The 24,939-nt window shown below is 35.2% G+C and overlaps 1 protein-coding gene across 1 annotated transcript in view; it reads right to left on the bottom strand.

Annotated features, from left to right (window-relative positions):
• Positions 1–1,319: 1,319 nt before the first annotated feature.
• The window catches only part of LOC150098575 (cholinesterase-like), a 150,470-nt gene continuing 126,850 nt past the window's right edge, over positions 1,320–24,939 (bottom strand). Inside the window, exons 11-12 of the mRNA XM_090405908.1 lie at positions 16,860–16,928; positions 1,320–2,950 (exon numbers count right to left, since the gene is read on the bottom strand). Of these exons, the coding sequence (XP_090262034.1) occupies positions 2,887–2,950; positions 16,860–16,928 (133 nt within the window). The 3' untranslated portion in view covers positions 1,320–2,886. The remainder of the gene's footprint in view (positions 2,951–16,859; positions 16,929–24,939) is intronic.

The following is a 24,939-nucleotide window of genomic DNA, read 5'->3' as shown; positions in this document are numbered from 1 at the left end:
AAAAGTAGTGAAATTTTATATTCTAAATAACAGGTCCATTATTTTGACGCAAAGAGTTTACCGCCGCCATTTCCAAGTCAGAAATGGACCCTCAGCGACAATGATTTTGGAAACTAATGCAACACTTAGAGGAAAAGGATTCTGTGATTAACCTTCCACCTACTGCCAGACTAGAAGTGGTGGCACTTTGTCAATTACTGATGAGAGATATCGGGATATGACTGACAATTTTTTATGTCCTGCAATGGAAAATCATCCTGAAATGTGGTTTCAACAGGATGGAGAAACTCCCCATACAGCTAGGGCCACAATGAACCTCCTGAGGCAACTGTTCGGTGAGCGGATAATTTCAAGAAATTCCCAGATTAATTGGCTGCCACGTTTGCCCGACCTTACAGCCCCCGATTGCTTCCTGTGGGGGATATCCGAAGGAGCGTGTGTACACTTGAGCAGCTCAAGAAGAATATCTGTGCAGAAATTCGAGCATTAGATCCTCAAACATTAACTACTGTTATGAACAACGCAATCGAAGGAGCCTGACTTTGTAAGGCGGCAAATGGAGCTCACTTGAAAGATGTCATCTTCCATACCTAACCTAATCAAATCTCCGTATGTTACACATTCACTGTATATAATATCACTGAAATTGGTTCATGAATAAAAAAGTTATTTAAATGTCAAATCCTATTCCGACTTTTGGCCCACCCAAATAAGGTTTACTGAATGAATTTTCTATATAGTTATGCCATAGGTGGCATAACTATGTAGAAAAGTTCTGATTTCTTAGACATTAGTAAAAACTTAGACTAGTATTAGTTCTGATTTCACTGGACATTAGTAAGGGAACAAAACAAAATTAGTTGCATTGTTATTAATTCCATATAGTAGTGTTTCCCAAACTTTCAATATCCGCATACCCATTTTAAGATTTTAATAACACCTGCATACCCATACGCATAACCTATTATGTAAATAGGGGACTGGATGAATTCGATATATAAAATGCACTTTTTTCCTTCTTTGTGATCTTCAGATCACTTTCATATATGCTTAATGTTTAAAACTTCAGAGAAAATAAAGACCACAATGCATTTTGTGTATTATGTCTATAACTTTCATATCCTAAAGGTATTTGTATATTTGGAAAAATTGAAAACGAGAGAGATTAGTGCAGGGAAGCAAGTTAAGAAATATCTGTTAATGGCAGTGGCCGACTGAATACCACAAGTGAATTCTGAATGTATCAAAATTCACTAAATATATTACTACTTCTTACTTTTAAGCCTCTAAAACAGCCAATCATGAGAAAAAGGCACTATTAAATTTAGAAGCCTACATTAAATATTACTTTATCCTTTTTTTTCAATAATTCATACATTATACAAAACAAACATGCAGTTTGAATTCTCTGCAAATTTTACATTTATGATGCACTTATGTGAATCTGAAAAAAAATTAGTTTGTACTTTTTTTTTAATCACTAATTGTTAAACTGTATTTCCCATTATAAAACTTACATTATTTCTGCTATCGTATAATACAAACCAAAAAGGGATTATATATACATACTCATATACATGCAACTTTCACTAAACAAACCACGCTACAAACTTGCTAGACTACCAAAGAGTCCCTATAGCAGCAATACAATATTAAAGAAAATTCACTATAGCAAAACCCTTCCATTAACTACTTCCTTGATCACGAGTTCGCTATACAGTAACAGTATATCTGACTTATGGTGCACAAAATGCAAAACTTGTGAAAATTACACAAGAAGAGGTAATCCATGGCATTAGCAGTATATTTATATACTAGCAAAGTTTATATTAAATCTAAAAATCATTTGAATGTGTTTAGCAGCACACACTCATCTGATAGCTTATTGTTAAAAAAGAGTATATGGTAATAGCTCCTCTTAAAAATATCATCTAAAAATAATTATAGTAGAACATGAAATCTGATTTAAAAATGACTTAAAACTACTTTTCATAACTAAAAAATAGTGAGGTAGAAATTTTTTCATTGTTTACAAACATACAACCAATTCTTACTTCCCAGTGTTCATAAACATAGCTATTCTTGTAATACTATACTATTTCTTAAATATCTATACAAAATATTTAAATGATTAAAAAGTTATCTAAATAATATTGAACTGAAAGTGACAAATGATTTCTTTGCAAAAAATAAAAACAGTGATAGACTTTCAACCAATATAATATAATCTTAAATATGTGAAAAACAAGTTTTTGTCTTCAGTGCTATGAAATTTAACTTTTTTTCTTTTTTAATAACCAGGTGTGAAATATCACTGTACATTATGTATTATTACATTAAATAAAATATAATATCTCAACATCTCATACAAAGAATTCTAACTTGCTTCATGTTTTAAATTTAATGATTTAAAAAATTTGCAGCTCTGGTCCTGAGCAGTGTTCCTCTAAAGGCACCGGTAACAAAGAATTCAGTGAAACATAAAGTTGCAAAACTTAGATATAAAAGAAAGAATTACAAATAATGAAATTATCTATTGCAATAACACTAATAAATATTACAGAATGCTTTACAAATATATAATTACCACCATATAAACTACAGATTAAAGACATACTTCTTTAATCCCCCCCAAAAAAGTACATTATCAAAAGGCACTTTTGATATAAAAGCTATCCCAATGTAGTCTAAAATATTCACATTTAAATATGGTGATTGTTGATGAAAGCCTTTTTACAGATGTAGTTTGATGAGTAAAACTGTGACCAATATAAACAAGAGTGCTGAAAGATAAACAGTCAACAAATGTACAGGGCCATATGATGTGATCTTGTAGAGTATCATCACAGATGCACATAGGAACTGTCTTCATGAGCATTAACAGTTTTATACTTGGGTATGCTTATGAGCAAAATTCATAATTTCATCACATGATCTATTTGACTTCATGCTAAAAGAAATTAGCAAGTAAACATTAAACATAAGAGATAATCCTTCTGTTATTTTAAAATATTAATTTCAGACTATTAATAAAAGTTCATAACAAATTTGCATTTATTAATATACATTATTTTGTTCTTAGTTGTAAGACTTGCACAATCTCTGGTTTTAAATTTCTGCTTAAAAAAAAAAAACCTCTAGTACAATCAACTGTGTCACTTACAAATATAGTTATATTGAAATTCACTCACTATAATAAACTACTGATACATTCTATCTATATGTTCACTGGACATTCACAGATGCCGTATGGTCACTCTGATGCTCAGTGATGTGCCACACCAGGGCTCGCTATGTAGTCCTGTTGTTTGCTTTTCTGGAGACTTCAACTCTCTGAAAGATTAATTGCTCCACACACACCATCCATCCATCTCATTGATGGTCTATCCCATCCTCTTTTTCCAGGAACTTTACTTCTAAGAAGTCCTCCTTCCATCCTTTTAATGTGTCCAAAATATTTTAACTTTCTTTTGTCAATATCCTTAAGGAGCCTTAAAGTTCTACCGATCTTTTCTAACACCCATTCATTTGTACACTTTTCAGTATATGATATCCTCAACAGCCTTCTGTAGCACCACATTTCAAAAGCAGATATCCTTTTCTTATCTGACTTCTTTAGGTTCCAAGTCTCACATCCATAAGTCACTGTTGGAAAAACAACTGCATCCAAAATACTCAACTTTGTTCCCATGAAGACAGATCCAGATCCATCCTTCCAGATTTTAGACAAGTCTCTGACTGTTTTAGCCAATCCTAACCTCCTCCTGATGTCTTCTGAACAGCAATTCTTCACATTAATAATGGATCCCAGGTACTCAAACTTGCTGACTTCCTCAATTCTTTTTCCATTAAGGTAAACTTGTTCCTCAAGAGCTTCCCTGTTTTATTTCCTTTGAGAACCATAATCTTGGTCTTGCTAGGATTTACTTGAAGTTCTCTGTTATTACTGATATCGTTAATTATGTCAAGAATTTCTCCTAGTTCTTCCATGTCATTACAAAGGAGTACTATTCTTGTGTAGAGTCTTAAGTGCTGTGAGGACATTATGTTGGAGGTTTAATGGATTTTTTACAACACTCAAAAAGAATTAAATTAGAATTTAATGCTTCCTATATTTCGTCCTAGTCACTAGGACATCTATGGGTATTACAAAAACAATTACTGTAACATGCACACAAAAACTTACAATACTAAGCCCAACCACGTGGGTGACACTAAAGTCCTATCTAGGTGGAGCGCCCTCTAAGGGCGGTCGTAGGTGGCCTGGAATGTAAGGTGGGACCTCTGGTGATGAGTTTCCCAAATCTTCGGAAGCTTAATGCAACCGTATTTGTTAAGATTTGGTTGGTTTCTGAGAGCTGCTGCTGCTTCTAAGAAAAGTCTCTCTTTCTTGAATTTGCTGTGGTGGAGCATGGTGGTTTTCTTCCATGATACTATGTGGGTGGTGTCCAAAACATGGTCAGCCAAGCCTGAATGGCCATAGTTGTGTTTAACGATGTACGACTTGTGTTCCTCCAGGTGGATGGATGCTGATCTGCCTGTCTGTCCAAAGTACGCAAGCTTACAGGAACAGGGTACTTTGTAAACTCCAGGCAGAGAGAGAGGAGGCAGCTGATCTTTCGTAGAACGAATAAGGGTAGCAAGTTTGCGGTAGGGCTTATATGCTGTGTGTAGGTTATACTTTTTTAGTATCTTGGCTATTTTTTCCGAAATGCCTCGGATGTAGGGTATGGTGATGGCATTTTTAAAATCTTGTTGACGAGAGGGACGGGGAATGGGGGAGGAGTTGATTTTTTTTTGATATTGTGTTCGCTGTAGCCATTGGAGAGGAAAGTTCTGTGTATGTGGTTAAGCTCAGTAGTGAGGGCGGTTCCACTGGAACAAAGATTGCGGGCTCTCTTGGTAAGGGTTTTAATGATGCCATGTTGTTGTGAGGGGTGGTGGTGGGAGAGTTTGTGAATGTATCTGCCTGTGTGTGTGGGTTTTCTGTATACAGTGAAGGCAAGTGTATCATTAGGCAGGCGCGTGACTAAGGTGTCTAGAAAGGGTAAACAATTGTTCTTTTCCTTTTCCATAGTAAACTGGATTCTTGGATGTAGGCTATTGAGATGACCGAGGAAGGAGTCTAACGTGTCTGGGCCATGAGGCCAAATGGAGAACACATCATCTACATATCTTAGCCAGATAGAAGGTTTGAGTGGGGCTGAGTCTATGGCTCGTTTTTCGAAATCTTCCATATAGAAATTGGCAAGGGGGGGGGGGTGAGAGGGGGGAACCCCAGTTCCCTCTATCTGCTTGTAGATTTTGTTCTTCCAAGAGAAATACCCAGAGTTGATGGCAAAGGAAAAGAGATCTAAGATGTCGGAGGGAAAAACGTTTTCTAAGAGAGATAAAGTGTCAGTTAAGGGAATATTGGTAAACCAAGAGGAGATATCAAAGCTTACTAATATGTCTGTATTGTTTAAGGTTAAATTTTCTGTGAGGGCTTTAAAGTGGGTAGAGTTTTTTTATACAGGAAGCTGAATTTCCGGTGAGGGGGGACAGAGAGTTGGCCAGCTGTTTAGACAGTCTGTAACAAGGTGCATTGGTGGCATCTACTATAGGTCTGAGTGGGAAATTGGGTTTGTGGATTTTTGACAAAAATCCACAAACCCAATTCCCCACTCAGGCCTATAGTAGATGCTACCAATGCACCTTGCTATAGACTATCTAAACAGCTGGCCAACTCTCTGATCCCCCTCACCAGAAGGTCCCCTTCCTATATAAAAAACTCGACACACTTTAAAGTCCTCACAGAAAATTTAACCTTGAATAAGACAGACATATTGGTAAGCTTTGATTTCTCCTCTTGGTTTACCAATATTCCCTTAATTGACACCTTATCTCTCTTAGAAAACGTTTTTCCATCTGACATCTTAGATCTCTTTTCCTTTGCCATTAACTCTGGGTATTTCTCTTGGAACAACAAAATCTACAAGCAGATAGGGGGAACTGGGGTTCCCCCCTCTCACCCCCCCTTGCCAATTTCTATATGGAAGATTTCGAAAAACGAGCCATAGACTCAGCCCCACTCAAACCTTCTATCCGGCTAAGATATGTAGATGATGTGTTCTCCATTTGGCCTCATGGCCCAGACACGTTAGACTCCTTCCTCGGTCATCTCAATAGCCTACATCCAAGAATCCAGTTTACTATGGAAAAGGAAAAGAACAATTGTTTACCCTTTCTAGACACCTTAGTCACGCGCCTTCCTAATGATACACTTGCCTTCACTGTATACAGAAAACCCACACACACAGGCAGATACATTCACAAACTCTCCCACCACCACCCCTCACAACAATATGGCATCATTAAAACCCTTACCAAGAGAGCCCACAATCTTTGTTCCAGTGCAACCGCCCTCACTAATGAGCTTAACCACATACACGGAACTTTCCTCTCCAATGGCTACAGTGAACACAATATCAAAAAAATAATCAACTCCTCCCCCATTCCCCGTCCCTCTCGTCAACAAGATTTTAAAAATGCCATCACCATACCCTACATCCGAGGCACTTCGGAAAAAATAGCCAAGATACTAAAAAAGTATAACCTACACACAGCATATAAGCCCTACCGCAAACTTGCTACCCTTATCCGTTCTATGAAAGATCAGCTGCCTCCTCTCTCTCTGCCTGGAGTTTACAAAGTACCCTGTTCCTGTAAGCTTGCGTACTTTGGACAGATAGGCAGATCAGCATCCATCCGCCTGGAGGAACACAAGTCGTACATTGTTAAACACAACTATGGCCATTCAGGCTTGGCTGACCATGTTTTGGACACCACCCACATAGTATCATGGAAGAAAACCACCATGTTCCACCACAGCAAATTCAAGAAAGAGAGACTTTTCTTAGAAGCAGCAGCAGCTCTCAGAAACCAACCAAATCTTAACAAATACGGTTGCATTAAGCTTCCGAAGATTTGGGAAACACTCATCACCAGAGGTCCCACCTTACATTCCAGGCCACCTACTACCGCCCTTAGAGGGTGCTCCACCTAGATAGGACTTTAGTGTCACCCACGTGGTTGGGCTTAGTATTGTAAGTTTTTGTGTGCATGTTACAGTAATTGTTTTTGTAATCCCCGTAGATGTCCTAGTGACTAGGACGAAATATAGGAAGCATTAAATTCTAATTTAATTCTTTTTGAGTGTTGTAAAAAATCCATTAAACCTCCAACATAAAGGAGTACTATATCATCAGCATACTTCAGATTACTGATCAATCTACCTCCTATCCTAATTCCTGTCTTGGGCTTATCCAATGTTTCATGCATGATGTCCTCCGTATATATACTAAACAAGTGAGGAGAAAGTAAACATCCTTGCCTTACTCCTTTTCCAACCTGAAGCCAATCAGTCAATCCAACATCTGTTCTTACTGTGGCTTCTTGCTCCCTATACAAGTTGGTTATCAACCAGATAGTGTGTTGAGGAAAACCCATTCTTTTCATTACTTCCCACAGTTTCACATGCTGAACACAGTCAAAAGCTTTAGAGTAGTCCTTACCTTTCCTAAAACCTGCTTGTTCCTCAGGCATCTCTGTCTCAACTTCGGCCCTAATCCTATTTAGCATGATCTTCAATAAAATTTTGCTTGCATGAGATACTAAACTAATAGTTCTATAGTTGTTGCATGCTTTCATTCCGGGTCTCTAGGCTATGATCCTGTCTCCCATATCCTTGTAATCAAATCTATAAAACACTCTTTTTCTTTTTGCAGACAACCTCACCACATGCCTCTCTGGCTGAATCAATTAATATTTTCTTCAGAATTTGCCATTGAATCTCCAAGGTTTGGTTCCCATTCTCAAACTCTTTCATTTTTTTTTGAATAATGTTTGTGTATTTTAGTCTACAGTTCACATCTAAGAGCTGCTCAACTTTTATTCGCTTTAAAAACTTTCTTACATGTTCTTCTTTTCAATATGAAATTCAATTTTATCCTACTCAAGACTAAATAGAACTTCCAATTTCAAATCCTCTCTATACTCTAGTGTCCTGCACCAGTAAGAAAACATCACTATCAATAATAACATAGTCAATGAGACTTTTCTTATTCCTTGCCTCTTCTCTCCATGTGAATATGTGCACATTTTTATGTTGGAACATTTTGTTAGTAATAACCAGTACATGTCCTGAGCAGAAATCCAACAGGCATTAGCCATTTTTATATTTATTAGCTTTGCTCTTTTCTCCAAATTTTTCCAAAATATTTTTGTGTGTCTGACAATCATTTCCTACTCTGCTATTTAGATCCCCAACAAGGACCAACTTTTCCTTTTTCATTGTGTCAGTTGCTTTCTCTAAAGCCACAAAAAATTCCTTACACTCTTCGACCTTAATAGAATATTCTGTGGGACCATAGGCACAAATAAGTCTCATTGTTCAGTTTCCCCATTCTGATATTTGCCCACATCATTCTACTTGATATTGCTTGCCATTCAAGAAGATTAGCCTCATTTCAACTGGGTGACATCTCAGCCAGCATGAAATCTCACGTTGTACCATCATTTTATATTGTGATTTAAGCCAATAAGAACACGATTTGGTCGGCTAAATTCCAAACTGCCAGCCCATTCTCGTTCATTCAGTATCCAGGTAGATACCTAACAGAATGCACCACGAGAAGGTCAGGAGCAGACATCAGGTCAGTAGCCCTGGTTGGTTCTCCACATTCCTTTAAAGGCTATGTGGAGGGTCTACTCTCAGTTATACAAGTTTGACCCTTAGGCAACCTCAGACAATGCATTTATTAGTAATTTACAAAAATTGTTGAATATGTTGCACAAAACTGAATATGACAAATCATGTTACTGAATATATTTGTTAATCTCATTTGATATACCATCTACTGTATACTGAATGCTGAATTGTAGCTTTTCCAGTATCAGAGTGATTTGAATACACCAAGTTTTTTAAAAATCCTCACAAAAAGAAATCACTAAGGTCTAGAGACCTCAGTGGCTATAATCTTTGAAATCAACTACCCATGAAACACAGACTAAGGAACTCATGGAGGTTTGGAAAATGTGAGCAATCACATTGTTTTGTTGAAACAAAGTTTTCACAGACTTCTTTAGACTATTGATCAATGAAGCACAACTGTCTACAAGATTGTTTTCAGTGAGCACTTTTGGTCTTCAATGCATTTGAAACATTCCTAGTTTTTTTTTTTTTTTTAATTTATTGTAGAGGCATTTTATGCTCTTGTTTAAAGGAATCCTCTCTGCATCATATTGCTGTTCAAATTCCTTGTGGTTTTATATCTTTGATTCTTAATATATTCAAAACAAATATTCTTTCTTGAAGTGTTAAGGTAATTTTTGTACTCAAAAGCACCTGAATTTGAAAGAACAGCAATGGGTTTTAATACAATTCCTACGAATTACATTTCTTTTTGAACATTATATACCTATGACACTTTCAACTGGGACCTTTCAGTAGTTTGCTATAATGGAGGATTCTGCTATAGTGATATTTGCATAGTTGTCAGTTGACTGTATGAGGAAAGAATAGGTACATAATATGAATCAACTGAAACTGGACATTATGTATAGTAAGGATAAAATGGGCAGTGTATAAAAGAATGAAGTTAGGTTTGCACTATCACAAATGCAATTACAATTAACTCATTTACAGTATAACAAACCACTAATACAGTCTCAACTAAAATAATAGTATTTTCTTTTTCTTATGGCAATCTCATACACAAGAGGTGGTTCAACCTATGGTACATTAGTACTATGGATGGACAGAAAGGTGAGGAAAAAGAAGAAACATGTTAATACTGGATTCTGAACACCTTTAAATTGTACTTTTTAGGATATACATATGAAGTAAAACTGCTCCAGAACACACTAGGAGAAGGAATTAATGAAGAAAAATAAAACTTTTTTCTATAAGTTTGTAACCAGCTGAAATGTGAAAGGAGCATTAAACAGCTACCATGTTTTAACATTAACAGATCTAGAGGAGAGTGGGATGAATTACTGATGAAAATTGGACATTAGGAATGTGTGTAGAAAATGCAAGCAGCAGAAACTGAATGTCTGTGTGAAAGAGAATGGAGAAATTAGTGAGAAATGAATTACTGAGATTAGTGAAAGATGGATTCTGTACTAAGTCAAATATTTTTAGGGAGCCCTTAAAGCCACCATTCCAAATGTGAGAACGGCATTCATTAGAGAGATTTCTGATTTGTGTAAAGATAACAGTTAGTCAGAGGTTAAATACCATGTTCAATAAAAGATAAAACTTAATTTTCTGGATGTTAAGGAGGCAATATTTATATCAAAAATAGAGTTATCCTATCTCAAGCAGGAAAATTTCATCTTATACATAAATTGGGGCATTCAAAAGTAAGGCAGAAAAAAAGAGTTCTCTTTTGCAAGAAACAAGATGGAATTGGGTTTTACTAACACTGAAATAAATAAGATTACAGAACCCCATTGAAAAATGGTTTGATGAATGTTTCAGATCAGAATGGTTAGTTTCAGTTCCAGCTGAAATGCTCTCTTCTTTGTTTCTCATTTGACAAACCAAATGAGAAAGAAGGAAGAGAACAAGTGAAAGAACAGAGACTTTTTGGAAGTACCACTGGAAGTTTCTCCTATAATGCTCACATATATTGCACAAATTTGTTTCATACGTGAGAGATAAATAAGGGAACGAAGTCACCAAAATGCAAAATTGTGTTAGCTCATATTATGCTCTGCACTACCAACTTCACTACCCACAAGAGTCTACTGTGCAGTTCTCATGAGTCTGTGTACTATTCTTCACAGAAATGCCTAATACGGTATCCTGGTTATAAGAATCTAAATAGTGAACAAAAAAAATGCCTTAAGCATAGAGGATAAGACTGAAACAATGTTTTGAAGAAATGAGAAAATGTGATATCGCAAGATCAACAGGCATAAAGGAATCCACACTGTGCATCATCAAAGACAACCCTGCAAAAATAAAAGAAACTTGTTCAGCAGGAACAACTGTGAGTGCTGCAAAGTTGATTAGAACAAGGCCTAAAGAAATATAACATTTACTATAGTAGTGAGAGGGAAAATAGAAATACTGGTGAAAGCTGAGAGAGAGTTGTATCACAAAAAAAGGAAAAATATTATCAAAGCTGAAACACTTCACACAAACAACGATACCTTCAAAGTATCAGTGAAAAATAAATTTAAAGAAAATATACAAATTATATCAAATACAGGAATAAGTATTGACCAGGAAGAAGAAAAAATAAGAAATATTCTTATTCAATCCACACAAAATTTAAAAGTAAAACAACAGGAGCTGGACCAAGAAATTTTATCAGAAAAAACAATAAACCTCACTGAAAAGAGAAAACAACTGATTTCAGAAGGGGAAAAGAGGAACTATTGAAATAACAGTAATAAATAAGGCAATAAGGATAAAAAAAAAAAAAAGAAGATATTTAGAAAAGAGAGGATGATATGATAAAAAAAAAAATCATTGATGAAAATGGAAACTTCAGAATTCTAAGAAATAACCTTTCATTTGGAAGAAAGAATATTATAGCTCTTGAAGACCACCACAGAAGAAGAAAAAAAATTCTACATGAATCTGTATAAAAGTGAAGATAGAAAATTTCAGAATCAACAGAAAAAATAGATTATGACAATACCTCTGATACACCTCCATTAGAAATCTTTGAAATTGAAAAAGCATTAAAACAAATGAAAAACAATAGAGCTGCTGGGGAGGATCATTTAATAATAGAGATGATTAAAGAAGGTGGGATATTCTAAAAGGAGAACACCCCAAATATGGAATAATGCAAACATTATTTTAGCGCATAAAACAGAGAAGTAAATTAAAACTAGAAAATTACAGATCTATTAGTTTAAATTGTACACGTTTTTGGTCATAAAATGTTACAAAATATAAGACAATTGACCATATATTTAAAACGTACTTCTGTTCGTACAAATTGCCTACTGGTTTCGCTAGAAACTGACTAGCTTTCTCAAGGCTTGCATAGTACAAAAAATGGTAAATGCAAAATGGTTTAAGAATACAAAGAACCGTTAGTATCTGTTAGGTAGCTAAGGTAACACGTTCGCGTGACATATCTACTCAGCATTATGAATGCGTACTGTAGCTCTGTTGAACTGAGGGAATTAATTAGATTTTTCCAAGTATCGTTCAGTATGGCCCCATGATTTCTGTTTAGGTTACTGCCTGTACGTAGTACAACTGCTGCTTCTTTAAATACTTGATGTCTGTAATCCTCATCTACGTAGGGCATGGAGCTGTTATTCCAGTCTATAGTGTGGTTCGAAGTTGAAAAGTGATGTGCCAATCCGGAGGTGATCATTCTGTTGTGATTAACATCGCCGACATGTTCTTTCTGTCTTATTTCCAGGCTTCTCGAAGTCTGTCCAATGTAGGAAAGACCGCACGTGCAAGGAATATTATACACACCTGGATATTTATAAAATGGAACACTGTCTTTAGGAGATCTTAGAAATTGTCTTATGCTATTTGTTGGTTTAAATACAACCCTAATGTTATGGGTCTTTAACAATCTCGCAATTTTTGTGAAAGTTGAACCTATAAAGGGGATGACTGCTGTTGAAATTTGCTGGGAGACTGTTCTTTTTTGTTGGTTATCTTTGTATAGAAATTTGTTTATGATGTTTCGAGGATAACCATTTTGTGATAGTGTTGTAGCTATATGAGACAGTTCTGCTTGAACTTCTTCCTCATCAGAGATAAATTTTCTAGCTCGATTTCTTAGCATCATCCACATGTTGAGAAATCGAGCTAGAAAATTTATCTCTGAGAGGAAGAAGTTCAAGCAGAACTGTCTCAAATAGCTACAACACTATCACAAAATGGTTATCCTCGAAACATCATAAACAAATTTCTATACAAAGATAACCAACAAGAAAGAACAGTCTCCCAGCAAATTTCAACAGCAGTCATCCCCTTTATAGGTTCAACTTCCACAAAAATTGCGAGATTGTTAAAGACCCATAACATTAGGGTTGTATTTAAACCAACAAATAGCATAAGACAATTTCTAAGATCTCCTAAAGACAGTGTTCCATTTTATAAATATCCAGGTGTGTATAATATTCCTTGCACGTGCGGACTTTTCTACATTGGACAAACTTCGAGAAGCCTGGAAATAAGACAGAAAGAACATGTCGGCGATGTTAATCACAACAGAACGTTCACCTCCGGATTGGCACATCACTTTTCAACTTCGAACCACATTATAGACTGAAATAACAGCTCCATGCCCTACGTAGACGAGGATTACAGACATCAAGTATTTAAAGAAGCAGCAGTTGTACTACGTATGGACAGTAGCCTAAACAGAAATCAGGGGACCATACTGAATGATACTTGGAAAAATCTAATTAATTCCCTCAGTTCAACAGAGCTACAGTACGTGAATAATCATATTATGCGTTTACATATAGCGCATGTTCATGATGCTGAGTAGATATGTTACGCGAACACGTTACCTTAGCTACCTAACAGGTACTAACGGTTCTTTGTATTCTTAAACCTTTTTGCATTTACCATTTTTTGTACTGTGCAAGTCTTGAGAAAGCTAGTCAGTTTCTAGCGAAACTGGTAGGCAATTTGTACGAACAGAAGTACGTTTTAAATATATGGTCAATTCAATAATAAATCTTATATTTTAGATCTATTAGTTTGTTATCCTACATTTATAAGCTTTTCACTAGAATTATAACCAATAGATTAAAAACAAGACTTGACTCAATACAACCCTCTGAACAAGGTGGTTTCAGAAAGAACTTCATTACAATAGATCACATTCAATCAATATGCCTGCTTATTGAAAAATGTAATGAATACAACCTTCCTCTTCACATGGCCTTCACAGATTTTAAAAAAGGTTTTTGATTGCATAAAAACATCATCAATAATAGCTCTTAGAAATTATGGCATTGAAAAACAATTTATTAACATAATAAAATATATTTATGGAAATGCTACATCAAATATCATTCTTAATGAAATAAGCAAAAAAGTTCACATAAATCAAGGAATAAGGCAGGGAGACACCATTTCTCCCAAACTCTTCACATTAACTAGAACATATGATGTGTAATTGGATTGGAGCAATAAAGGAGTCAATATTAATGGAATTAAATTACCTAAGATTTGCTGATGATATTCTTATTATTGCAAACAATATAAAAGATTTAAAAAAGAAATGAAAGATCTAACAACTAAATCACTAGAAACTGGATTAGACATTAATTCTGAGAAAACCAAAATAATGACATAATTAATTACCAGCTTTATAGTTCAACATAAATCCTTTCTTGACAGAGAATTCCCATGTTTAGAAACTTTCCAGAATTGCATGGTCACTCTCCTCAGTTGGAGGCAGAGTGTCTACCTTTGTTATGGATATATCTTCTGATATTACCAGATCCAGCATTCTCAAACCCCTGGTCACCTCTATAACATGTTGTTTCAGGTAATTATCCCTTGGCAACTGTATAAATTCCATTTCCATTTTGCCATGTCCCCTTTCCTCACTCCATTTCCTCAATCTATTTCCCCACAGTTAAAGTCTCCCATAAAAACTGTTTGGCCTGCACTCATTGTGTTAATCTACCGATACACGGCATCTTCCTGTGGACCGTCTGGTCTATAGCAGAAACCAATCATATATTTTGCCCTATTGGCCTCTGTCTCACACCACACAGCCATAAATGAACCATCTCCCCAGATCTAAAATCCTCTTTAATTTCTAATTTTCTTGGCTGTAGTTCTTCAGCTATCATCGGCAATACTCCACTTCCTGTCATATTTCCTCTATCCTTCCTTAAAATACAATATCCTTTACATTCTATTTCTGTAACCATATCATTTTCTGTCAACCAGGTCTCACTGATGCCTATAATTTTTGGCTAAGTCAAGCTGACTAATGCCAAAACTCCTCTCCTTCCTTTCTGATACTTCTGGCATTCATGTGTACATGCATTTCAACATATCTTTGGACCCACAATTACCCATATGCAATGTCATTACCAATCCACTCTAATCTGAAACCTATGTAATCACATTCAGTATTGCATAATCATTGTATGTACATTCATTTATCCCAGGAGTGGCCAGACACATGCTTGATTGTACCCCCCCTCCTCCTAATATCACTAGTTTCCCTGGTTTTGTACTTAAATTCTCACTAACTTTCTCCAAACATCTAACTCCAAAACCATTCAAATGTAGTCCATCATGCACATGTCTTTTTGCCATCAAATTCACTTTGTACATCTATAAACTGAACACCATTCTTCCTGCACAATCTTCTCATGGCCCTTCTGAACTCTGTCCAAGGCAGCAGAGTCACAATCTTTACTTCCTTACTCTTCATTTTTGCTTTTTTCAACAACTTGCATATCCTCTCACTGCATATTTCTCCTCTTTCAAATAATTTGAACCTGCCAAAACAATAACTCTTTCACTTCTCCCTTCTGCAAATTAACAGCTTCACTAATATCCTTAATCTTTTAATCTGGGAAACATGCCTTTATTGAACTCAGAGTAAAAGTATAGTTTGTATATAATGTAAAATTTAAAACATGAATTAGGAAATTAGTTCCCAAAGTTTTTATTAATAAAAACTTCATGCAAAATAACATTGATCAGTAGGTTGTGCATGTATGCATGTCTTTAAACATTTCTAGACGTCTTCGTGGTCTGCATTCTGTACAATGGAAGAAACTATTCAGCAAAATCATCAACTATCAGGCTTGTTAAGTGAAAAAATTACACTGGCTGTCATGATTTCTGCTCTTATAGAAGTCTCATTTTGAAATAAAGATCTTTTGATATAATCATAAAATTTCAGGCTGTTTTATTATATTATATCTTTCATTTATATGGAAAATGGATGTCAATTTAATGTGACAAAATGTAAGGTTATGCATTTTGGGGTGAAAAGATTAGCAGCAGTATCCACATTGGTGGAACTGTACTCCATGAGATTGATGAGGCCAGGGACTTGGGAGTGTTGGTGGATAGAGAGATGAAGTTTAGGGGGCACATTGCAAAAGTGGCTAAATCAGCTCATCAACTCACTTGGTTGTTGAAAAATACTTTGACGAACAGAGACAAGCAAGTTATTGTACCTCTGTACCAAGCCTTGATAAGACCTCATCTCGACTACTGAGCCCAGATTTGGTCACCTAGGTTTCTTCTTGATGGGGAGGAAATGGAGAGGATCCAGAAGCGAGTGACCAAGATGATAGCAGGTCTATGGAACGAACCTTATGAGAACAGGTTGAAGATTTGTGGGTTGCAGAAATTAGTTGATAGGTGGAAAAGGGGAAATATGATTGAAACATTCAAATTGCTAAAGAGTTTCTATAGGATTAATTCAGAGGATATTTTTGAGATCAGAACTGGTGGTGGGAGAACTAGGGGACATCTATGGAAGCTGGCCAAGTGTGATTAGCAAGGGTGTTAGAGCTGGGTTCTTTACTTTTAGAGTGGTAAATGAGTGGAATAAGCTGCCAGAGTCTGTTGTGCGCGCTATGACAGTGAATGAGTTCAAGGGAAGGTATGATAGATACTGTGAGAATGTCGAATAGTTGTGTGGACATGATGTTTAGGGCCTCCCTCGATGAGTCTAAGGACTCCCTGGAGTCGCCCATAATAATAATAATAAAATTTCACAGTATACTCTTGGAAAACAACCTCAATACTCTGGATATTGTGACAATTAGTTTGGAATCACTAATTAAGCTAATAAAATAATAAAACAGCTGTAACAATCATAATGAATACTATCTACCTTAAAAGAGCTTCAATGGAAGCAAGTTGTGATGATGTTGGAATACCATCGTCTTCTACAAGATGCTTACTGGAAAATAAAATATAATTATAAATTATATATTTTTATAAATCACTATAAATATTCATTATAAATAAATATAAATGTAGGCTGATTATTGAAGAATCCAACTTAATGAAACCTTTTAAAAGTAAATATTCATAATTTTTTAAATGTGCACAGAAAGAAATTGTCCTCCTATAATTTTAAAACATTCAATTTCTTTGAAATATTGTTGGTTCCTTACCAATTTCCATGAGAAAAATACACACAAAGTTTTACTCGTTAGATTAAATAAATTTAATTGAATCGTAATCTGTAGAATAAAAATTAAAATTCAGAATTAAAATTATACAAATTGATGTAATCAATGCAAGAATGAAATAATGTTATATCTATTTAACTTTTGAAAATAAAGGCTGTTTTCATTCAGAGAGTCCACACAAAGCAACTTACTTGCATAGTTAGTCATACGAACATTAGTGACTGCCATTTATGTTGCTTTGAACTACAAATCAGTTAATTATATATATTTTTTCTTTTTTCAATGACTGTCTCACTTCCTGAGTACTTATTTTTCTATCTTTGCACACAACTTCACCACATACTTTCTTGGCTGAGTCAAAGTTTTTTTCAGATTTTGTTGCTAAAGTTAGGTGTTCTTGATTCCAAACATTCTTACTTTTCCCTATATACATTTTTTGTTTCAAGGGGATATTTATTTTTATTCTAATCCACACTACGTAATGGTCAATACCTTTTTCAAATCTTTCCTCTACTCTTTTGTATCTTAGACCAATCAGAAGACATCACTATTAACAACAACATAATCTATGACTTTTCTTGTATTGCATGTTCTCTCCATAACAATTTATGCACATTTTTATATAAAGCACATTATTAGCAATGACTAGTCTGTGAGTAGAAATCTAGCAGCTAATTTTGCTGTATTTTTGAACACATTTTCTCAAAACATTCCTGTATCTATGAGCCATTTCCTAATCTGCTAATTTAGGTCTTCAACAAGAATCAGATTTTTCTTTTCTTTATATCGACTGTCTTCTCTAACTGAAAAAAAAGAAAAAAAGAAATCCTCTATGACTTTGCTATTAGAGCATTCTGCAGGATTACAAACACAAGCATACCTCAATATCCAAAAAATTGCATATGCTTCTGAATCTCATTCAAGAAGTTTATCTTCTTAAATGGCACACAGTTTCATCATCATCAAATTCCTGACATGTACCCTCAAGGGGTGTGTACAGGATATGACAGTACTACATGAAAAATTTACATCATTACTAACTTCCTATCTACAATTTTCCTCCAAATCAATCTGTTACCTGTCAAGGCTCCAACATTGTCAGATCTTATATTTCTATCTTCTAAGGCACTTTTTACCATATCAATCCACCTATATCTTGCTCTTCCTCTGGGTCTTTTTCCTGCCAACCTGGCAGAGAACACTTGTTTTGCTAATCTTTCCTCTCCCATTCTGTTTAAGTGACCATACCACCTGAGATTAGCCTCTGCTAACACATTCCTGGATGCTAACCATGTAAAGTTCTTTCCTAATACCTCTTTTTTAATATGATATTGCAATTGATACCACTTGCTCACGCCCCTAATCTTTCTCAGGCTCTCATATCTGTGGTCTCTAGTCTTTGGTCAAGTGTTTTACTTCTAACCCAGCTCCATAATTAAAATCAGATCCATAAGTAAAAATTGGTTTGAACACTGTCTTGTATACAGCTAATTTAGTGTTTTGACTAATTTCTCTCTTATTCCATATAAATTTATTCAGTTGACTTCCTACCATACCAGCTTTGTTGACTCTGTTGTCTATTTTCATATTTAATTTACCATCTTCGCTAAAAATCTTGAATAAATAGCCGAAATATTTTACTTCTATAGATATTCCATTCAAAATGCAGTTGATATTTTCAATGCTTCTGCCTATTTTCATTCTCTTTGTCTTGTTATTGCTGACCTTCACACCACATCTATTATAACAGTTATCCAATTTAGTCAGGGAATCTTGCAGACTTGTAGCAGATTTATTTAGAAGTATAACATCATCTGCATAAAGTAAAGAGCTGCTATTAACATCTCCAATTTTAATATCAGGTTGAATACTACTTCCCTTCATAATGATATCCATATAGATAATAAATAACAGAGGGGATAATATACATCCTTGTCTGACACCAGATTTAACATTAAACCATCTTCCTGTACTTCCTTCAATTCTAACTACTGACTTACAATTCAAATAAAGATTAAGTAATGACTGATATAATGCCCCACTGACACCATACAACTGCAACATTTTGAAAATCTTCCTCTTGGCACCTTGTCAAATGCTTTTTCCAGATCCACAAAACTTAAATACAGATCTTTTATATTCCCATGATTTCTCAACTATTTGTCATAAAGTGAAAATCTGATCCTGATAGCCTCTATTCAGCCTGAATCCAGCTTGTTCTTCACCAAGCTTCTCTAACACAATCCTTCTCAACCGTTTATCAAGTATACTGGCATAAATGTTACCAGCAACACTCAGTAGAGAAACACCTCTGCAAGTCTCACATTCAGTTTTATTTCCCTTTTTATATGTGGGGTTCTATGACAGCTCTACTCCAATAATCTTGAATTCGTCCCTCTGTCCAGCCCTTCTGAACTATGCAGTGCTTTCTTTTACCACAGTGCTATCACTGCTTGTTAAATTTAGCAATTTTTCAAAGTAATTACTCCATACTTCAAGGATATCTTTTTCTTCAGTTTTCATGTCACCTTTATCATCTCTAATTCCTTTTACAACACTCTTAGGGATCGTACGTCCAGTTTCACCAATATAAGGTAAGTTACAGGTGCAGTAGATGCAATAAACTCCAGGCTGTGCCAATGGGAGGAATGGATCCTTAGAGGAGTTGAATATGTTGTTTAATTTTATAGGTGGTTTAAAAGTGGCATTGAGATTATAATGGTGTAGGATTCTATTGATTTTTTCTGTAACCCTTTAATATATGGGATTAATCTATAATTACTATAATCTATATTCTTTTTTGATGAAGTTTTATGAAGAACTTTATTAACAGTATTTTTGTTATAGCCATTATTTATAAATGTGTTGCTAATAATCTCGAATTCTTGTTTAAGAGCTTGATTAGAGCCAATTGTTATAGCTCTGTTTTTAAGGGTGTTAATGACTCCAAATTTTTGCAATGGATGGTGATATGCGTTAGCATGTATATATTGGCCAATATGCATCAGTTTGCGGTAAACCATAAAGGATAGACTGCCTGAGGGAAGACGTGTAACCAGTGTAACCAGGAATGGGAACGAGTTCTGATTTTCAATTTCGATAGTAAATTGTGTGTGTTCATGTTGTTTGTTCGGGTGGTTGAGGAATGTGTTTAAAGTTTGTTGACCGTGTGGCCAGATAACGAAAACATCGTCAACGTATCTAAGCCACAATGTGGATTTTAGAGTAAAGGAATCAAGAGCACTTTGCTCAAGTTTCCATATAAATAAAAGTTGGCAATTGGGGGGGGGGGGATAGTAGTGAGCCCATGACCATACCTTCTTTTTGTAGGTAAAATTTATTTTGCTACATGAAGTAACCGGAACGTAGTACGTGGACAAAGAGGGCCGTAATGTCAGGCAGAAATTTGTTCTGTAGGAGAAGAATTGTGTCACTGATTGGGACATGTGAAAAGGACAGAAACATCAAAACTGACTAATAAATCATCTTTGCTGAGTGTTATGTTTTTAATTTTGTTTACAAAGTGTTGTATGTTCTTTATATAGGAGGGGGAAATGACCTACCAACTCCTTGAGTGTCAATGCTAATTTCTTGGCTAGGTGATAATTAGGACTGTCAATTCCTTCAACTATCGGCCAAAGGGGAACATTTTGTTTGTGCATTTTAGGAACACCATATATTCTGGGAGAATAACAACAAGAATTAAAGATTATTAGCAACACATTGATAAATAATGGTTATAACAAAAATACTATTAATAAAGTTCTTCATAAAACTTGATCAAAAAAGAATATAGATTACAGTAAAACCATAGCCATCCCATACATTAAAGCATGGGTGTCAAACTCGTGGCTCGTGACAAATATTTTTGCAGCCTAGCCAAACGCTTGCCAATGACAGTGATTACTACATATAGCCGTGTTGCATGCATTTTCTTTACATGTAGGCGAACCGTTTCCCCCACTATTTCTACCAGCTGATTATATACCTACTATCAAGTGGCAGTGCCACGCCCACGTCTAGTAATCAGTCTTGTTTGAACTGACTTGTTTGGTGTACATAACAGGAAATATTTTGCTTTCAATGAACAAGAAAAATAAGTTTATTTACATTACACTTATTAATTTGTGCAGTTATTTAGTGTCTGGAAAGTTGATGTTCAAGAAAAAATATCAGTTTTTATTAAAATATTCTATTATTTTATGTTAACGATTATTAATTTTTATCAGTCCTTTGTATTCAGCATGTCTCTATCGAAATCAAGTGATAGCAATAAACGAAAAATTGCTGACGAACATCGAAATTTCCAAGAAAAGTGACAATTGAAGTATTTTTGCTATGAAGCAAAAAATAAAATAACCTGCTTAATATGTAATAATGTTAACATTAATCGTCACTATGAACAATATAAATCAAAATATGATAATTACGAGGGATTAATGAGACAAGGCCCCAGGAGAAGATGGAATTATGGTAGACTTCTTAAAACTGGGAGGAAGCCTGTCATCAAACAGCTGACTAAACTCTTTAATAAATGCCTAAAACAGAGAAAAATTCCGAAAAATTGGAAAAATTCACTTCTAATATTAATTTTTAAAAAGGGCAATAAGGAAGAAATTAAAAACTACAGACCTATAAAGCCTACTCCCCACCATATATAAAGTTTTCACAAAAATTATAAATAATAGAATAAAATCTAAACTAGAGGGAATGCAATCCTGTGAACAAGCTGGATTTAGAAAGAATTACAATACTATGGACCATATTCACACATTAAGACAGCTCATTGAAAAATCAATTGAATACAATAAACCCTTATGTCTGGCCATTATAGACTACGAAAAAGCATTTGATTCAGTTAAAACATCGGCAACACTAAAAGCACTTGAAACCCAGGGAACTGAGAAACCATATATTGAAACACTAAAACATATTTACAATAATGCAACTTCTGTAATTAAATTATATAAAAACAGTGAAAAGTTCCCAATACAAAAAGGCATCCGGCAAGGTGACACCATATCTCCCAAATTATTTACAGCTGCACTAGAGGAAGTCTTTAGAAGACTTGATTGGGAAACAAAAGGAATAAACATAAATGGAGAAAAGCTGCATCATCTGAAATTTGCAGATGATATTGTCATGATGGCAGATAATCTTGAAGATCTGGAAGAAAGGCTAAATCAGCTAAATGAAGACTCCAGAGAAATTGGATTAAAAATAAATAGAGAAAAAACAAAAATAATGATGAATAAATACATAAACAATAGAACTATCAAAGTTGAAAACCATAAAATAGAACAAGTTACTTCATATGTATATTTGGGCCAACTGTTATCCTTTGAGGAGTGCCAAAGAAAAGAGATTGAACGAAGAATTCACCTTAGATGGATGGCTTATGGGAAAATGAGACACATATTCAGAAGAGACATCCTTTTAAGTCTAAAAAGGAAAGCTTTCAACCAGTGCATACTTCTTGTCCTAACATATGGAGGAGAAACATGGACTTTAACAGAAGCCCTAAACAAAAAGCTGAGAACAACACAACATCACATGGAAAGAAGTATGCTAAAAATAACATTAAGAGATAGGAAGACAAATATCTGGATAAGATCTCAAATAGGTGTCATGGATATTGTATAATACATTAAACAGGCTAAGTGGAGATGGGCTGGCCATATTGCCAGATGCAGTGACAAGAGATGGACTAGAAAAACAACAGAGTGGAGACCAATGGATGGAGCAAGACAAAGAGGAAGACTGAGAAGAAGGTGGAGAGATGAACTGGAACAACTTGCAGGAGTGAGGTGGATGGGAGAGGCAGAAAACCGAGTTATCTGGAAAATCACAGGGGAAACCTTCGTCCACCAGTAGACAGAACCAGAAGGTTGAAGAAGAAGAATGAGACAAGAAAAGTTGATAGACCTCAAGTCGGGACTGAAAAAACAACAGTTCATGTTTACTAAAGTATCACCAGAAAGTGAAGCGGTGGTGCATGCAAGCTACGTCTTGTCAGAGTTGATAGCTAAACACTCAAAACCTTTTACTGAAGGTGATTTCATTAAGGAAAGTCTAATTAAAGCTGCAGAAATTATTTGTCCTGAAAATATGAACTCTTTTCAAACAATCTCTTTGTCTTGAAATACAGTTTCGGAAAGAATTACTGATTTGGCCGACAATTTAAGTGTTCAGATCAAAGCAAAATCATCTAGTTTCGAAGCTTTTTTCATTGCCTAGGACGAGAGTACGGCCATTGGGGGCGTAGCTCAATTAGCTGTGTTTCTTCGTGCTTGCGACACGGATTTCAACATTTTTGAGGAATTATTGGAACTAGTACCAATGCATAACACTAGTACAGGACAAGATATATTTAACTGTGTTTTTGAACTTCTGCAAAAATACAATCTACCTCTGTCAAAATTAACTTCAGTAGCTACAGATGGAGCTCCTTCTATGACCGGAAAAAACAATGGTTTCGTGGCATTACTGCAAAAAAAACAAAGTGAAATTTATGACGGTTCCAAGATTCATCATACGCATTGCACATTATACATCAAGATTTCGCGCATTATACATCAAGAAGTATTATGCGCGAAAGTAATAAACATGGAAAATGTGTTGACATCTATCAAAAAAATCATTAATTTCATAAAATCTCGAAGCTTAACTCAGCGACAGTTCTCTGCTTTCTTAATTGAATTAGACAGCGAATATTCCGGTTTGTCCTACTATACCGACGTATGTTGGCTATCCTGTTCCAAGATTCTTAAACAATTCTGGGACTTGAAAGAAGAAATATGTCAGTTCTTAATAACTAAAAATCAAGACACAAGCCTGTTTTTTGACACAGTATGGTTGCAAGATTTATCCTTCATGGTTGATATAACAAAACACTTCATCATCATCATCAAATTCCTGCCATGTACCCTCAAGGGGTGTACAGGATATGACAGTACTACATGAAAAAATTACATCATTACTAACTTCCTATCTACAATTTTCCTCCAAATCAGTCTGTTACTTGTCAAGACTCCAACATTATCAGACCTTATATTTCTATCCTCTAAGGCACTTTGTACCGTATCAATCCACCTATATCTTGGTCTTCCTCTAGGTCGTTTTCCTGCCAATCTGGCAGAGAACACTTGTTTTGCTAATCTTTCCTCTCCCATTCTATTTAAATGACCATACCACCTGAGATTAGCTCTGCTAACGCATTCCTGGATGCTGACAATGTCAAGTTCTTTCCTAATATCCTCATTTTTAATATGATATTGCCATTGATGCCATCTGTTCATGCCTCTAATCTTTCTCAGGACTCTCATACCTTCGGTCTCTAGTCTTTGGTCAAGTGTTTTACTTCTGACCCAGCTCTCAGATCAATAAGTTAAAACTGGTTTGAAGACTGTCTTGTATACAGCTAATTTAGTGTTCCGACTAATTTCTCTCTTATTCCATATGAATTTATTCAATTGACTTCCCACCATACCAGCTTTGCTGATTCTGTTGTCAATTTCTATATTTAATTTACCATCTTCAGTAAAAATCGTGCCTAAATGGCTGAAATGTTTTACTTGTTCCACAGGTTCTCCATTCACAACACAGATGACATTTTCAATGATTCTGCCTATTTTCATTGTCTTTTATTGCTGACCTTCATACCATATCTATTACAACAGCTATTGAATTTAGTCAGAGAATCTTGCAGACATGTAGCGGATTTATTTAGAAATATAACATCATCCGCATAAAGCAAAGAGCTGACATTAACATCTC

This window comes from Typopeltis vanoorti, chromosome 15, assembly GCF_054136105.1.
Source record: "Typopeltis vanoorti isolate ZY-2024b chromosome 15, IOZ_Tvanoo_1.0, whole genome shotgun sequence".
Classification (NCBI taxonomy): domain Eukaryota; kingdom Metazoa; phylum Arthropoda; class Arachnida; order Uropygi; family Thelyphonidae; genus Typopeltis; species Typopeltis vanoorti.
Note: the sequence above shows the minus strand (reverse complement) of the source record. Positions and strands in the feature narration are given on the sequence as shown.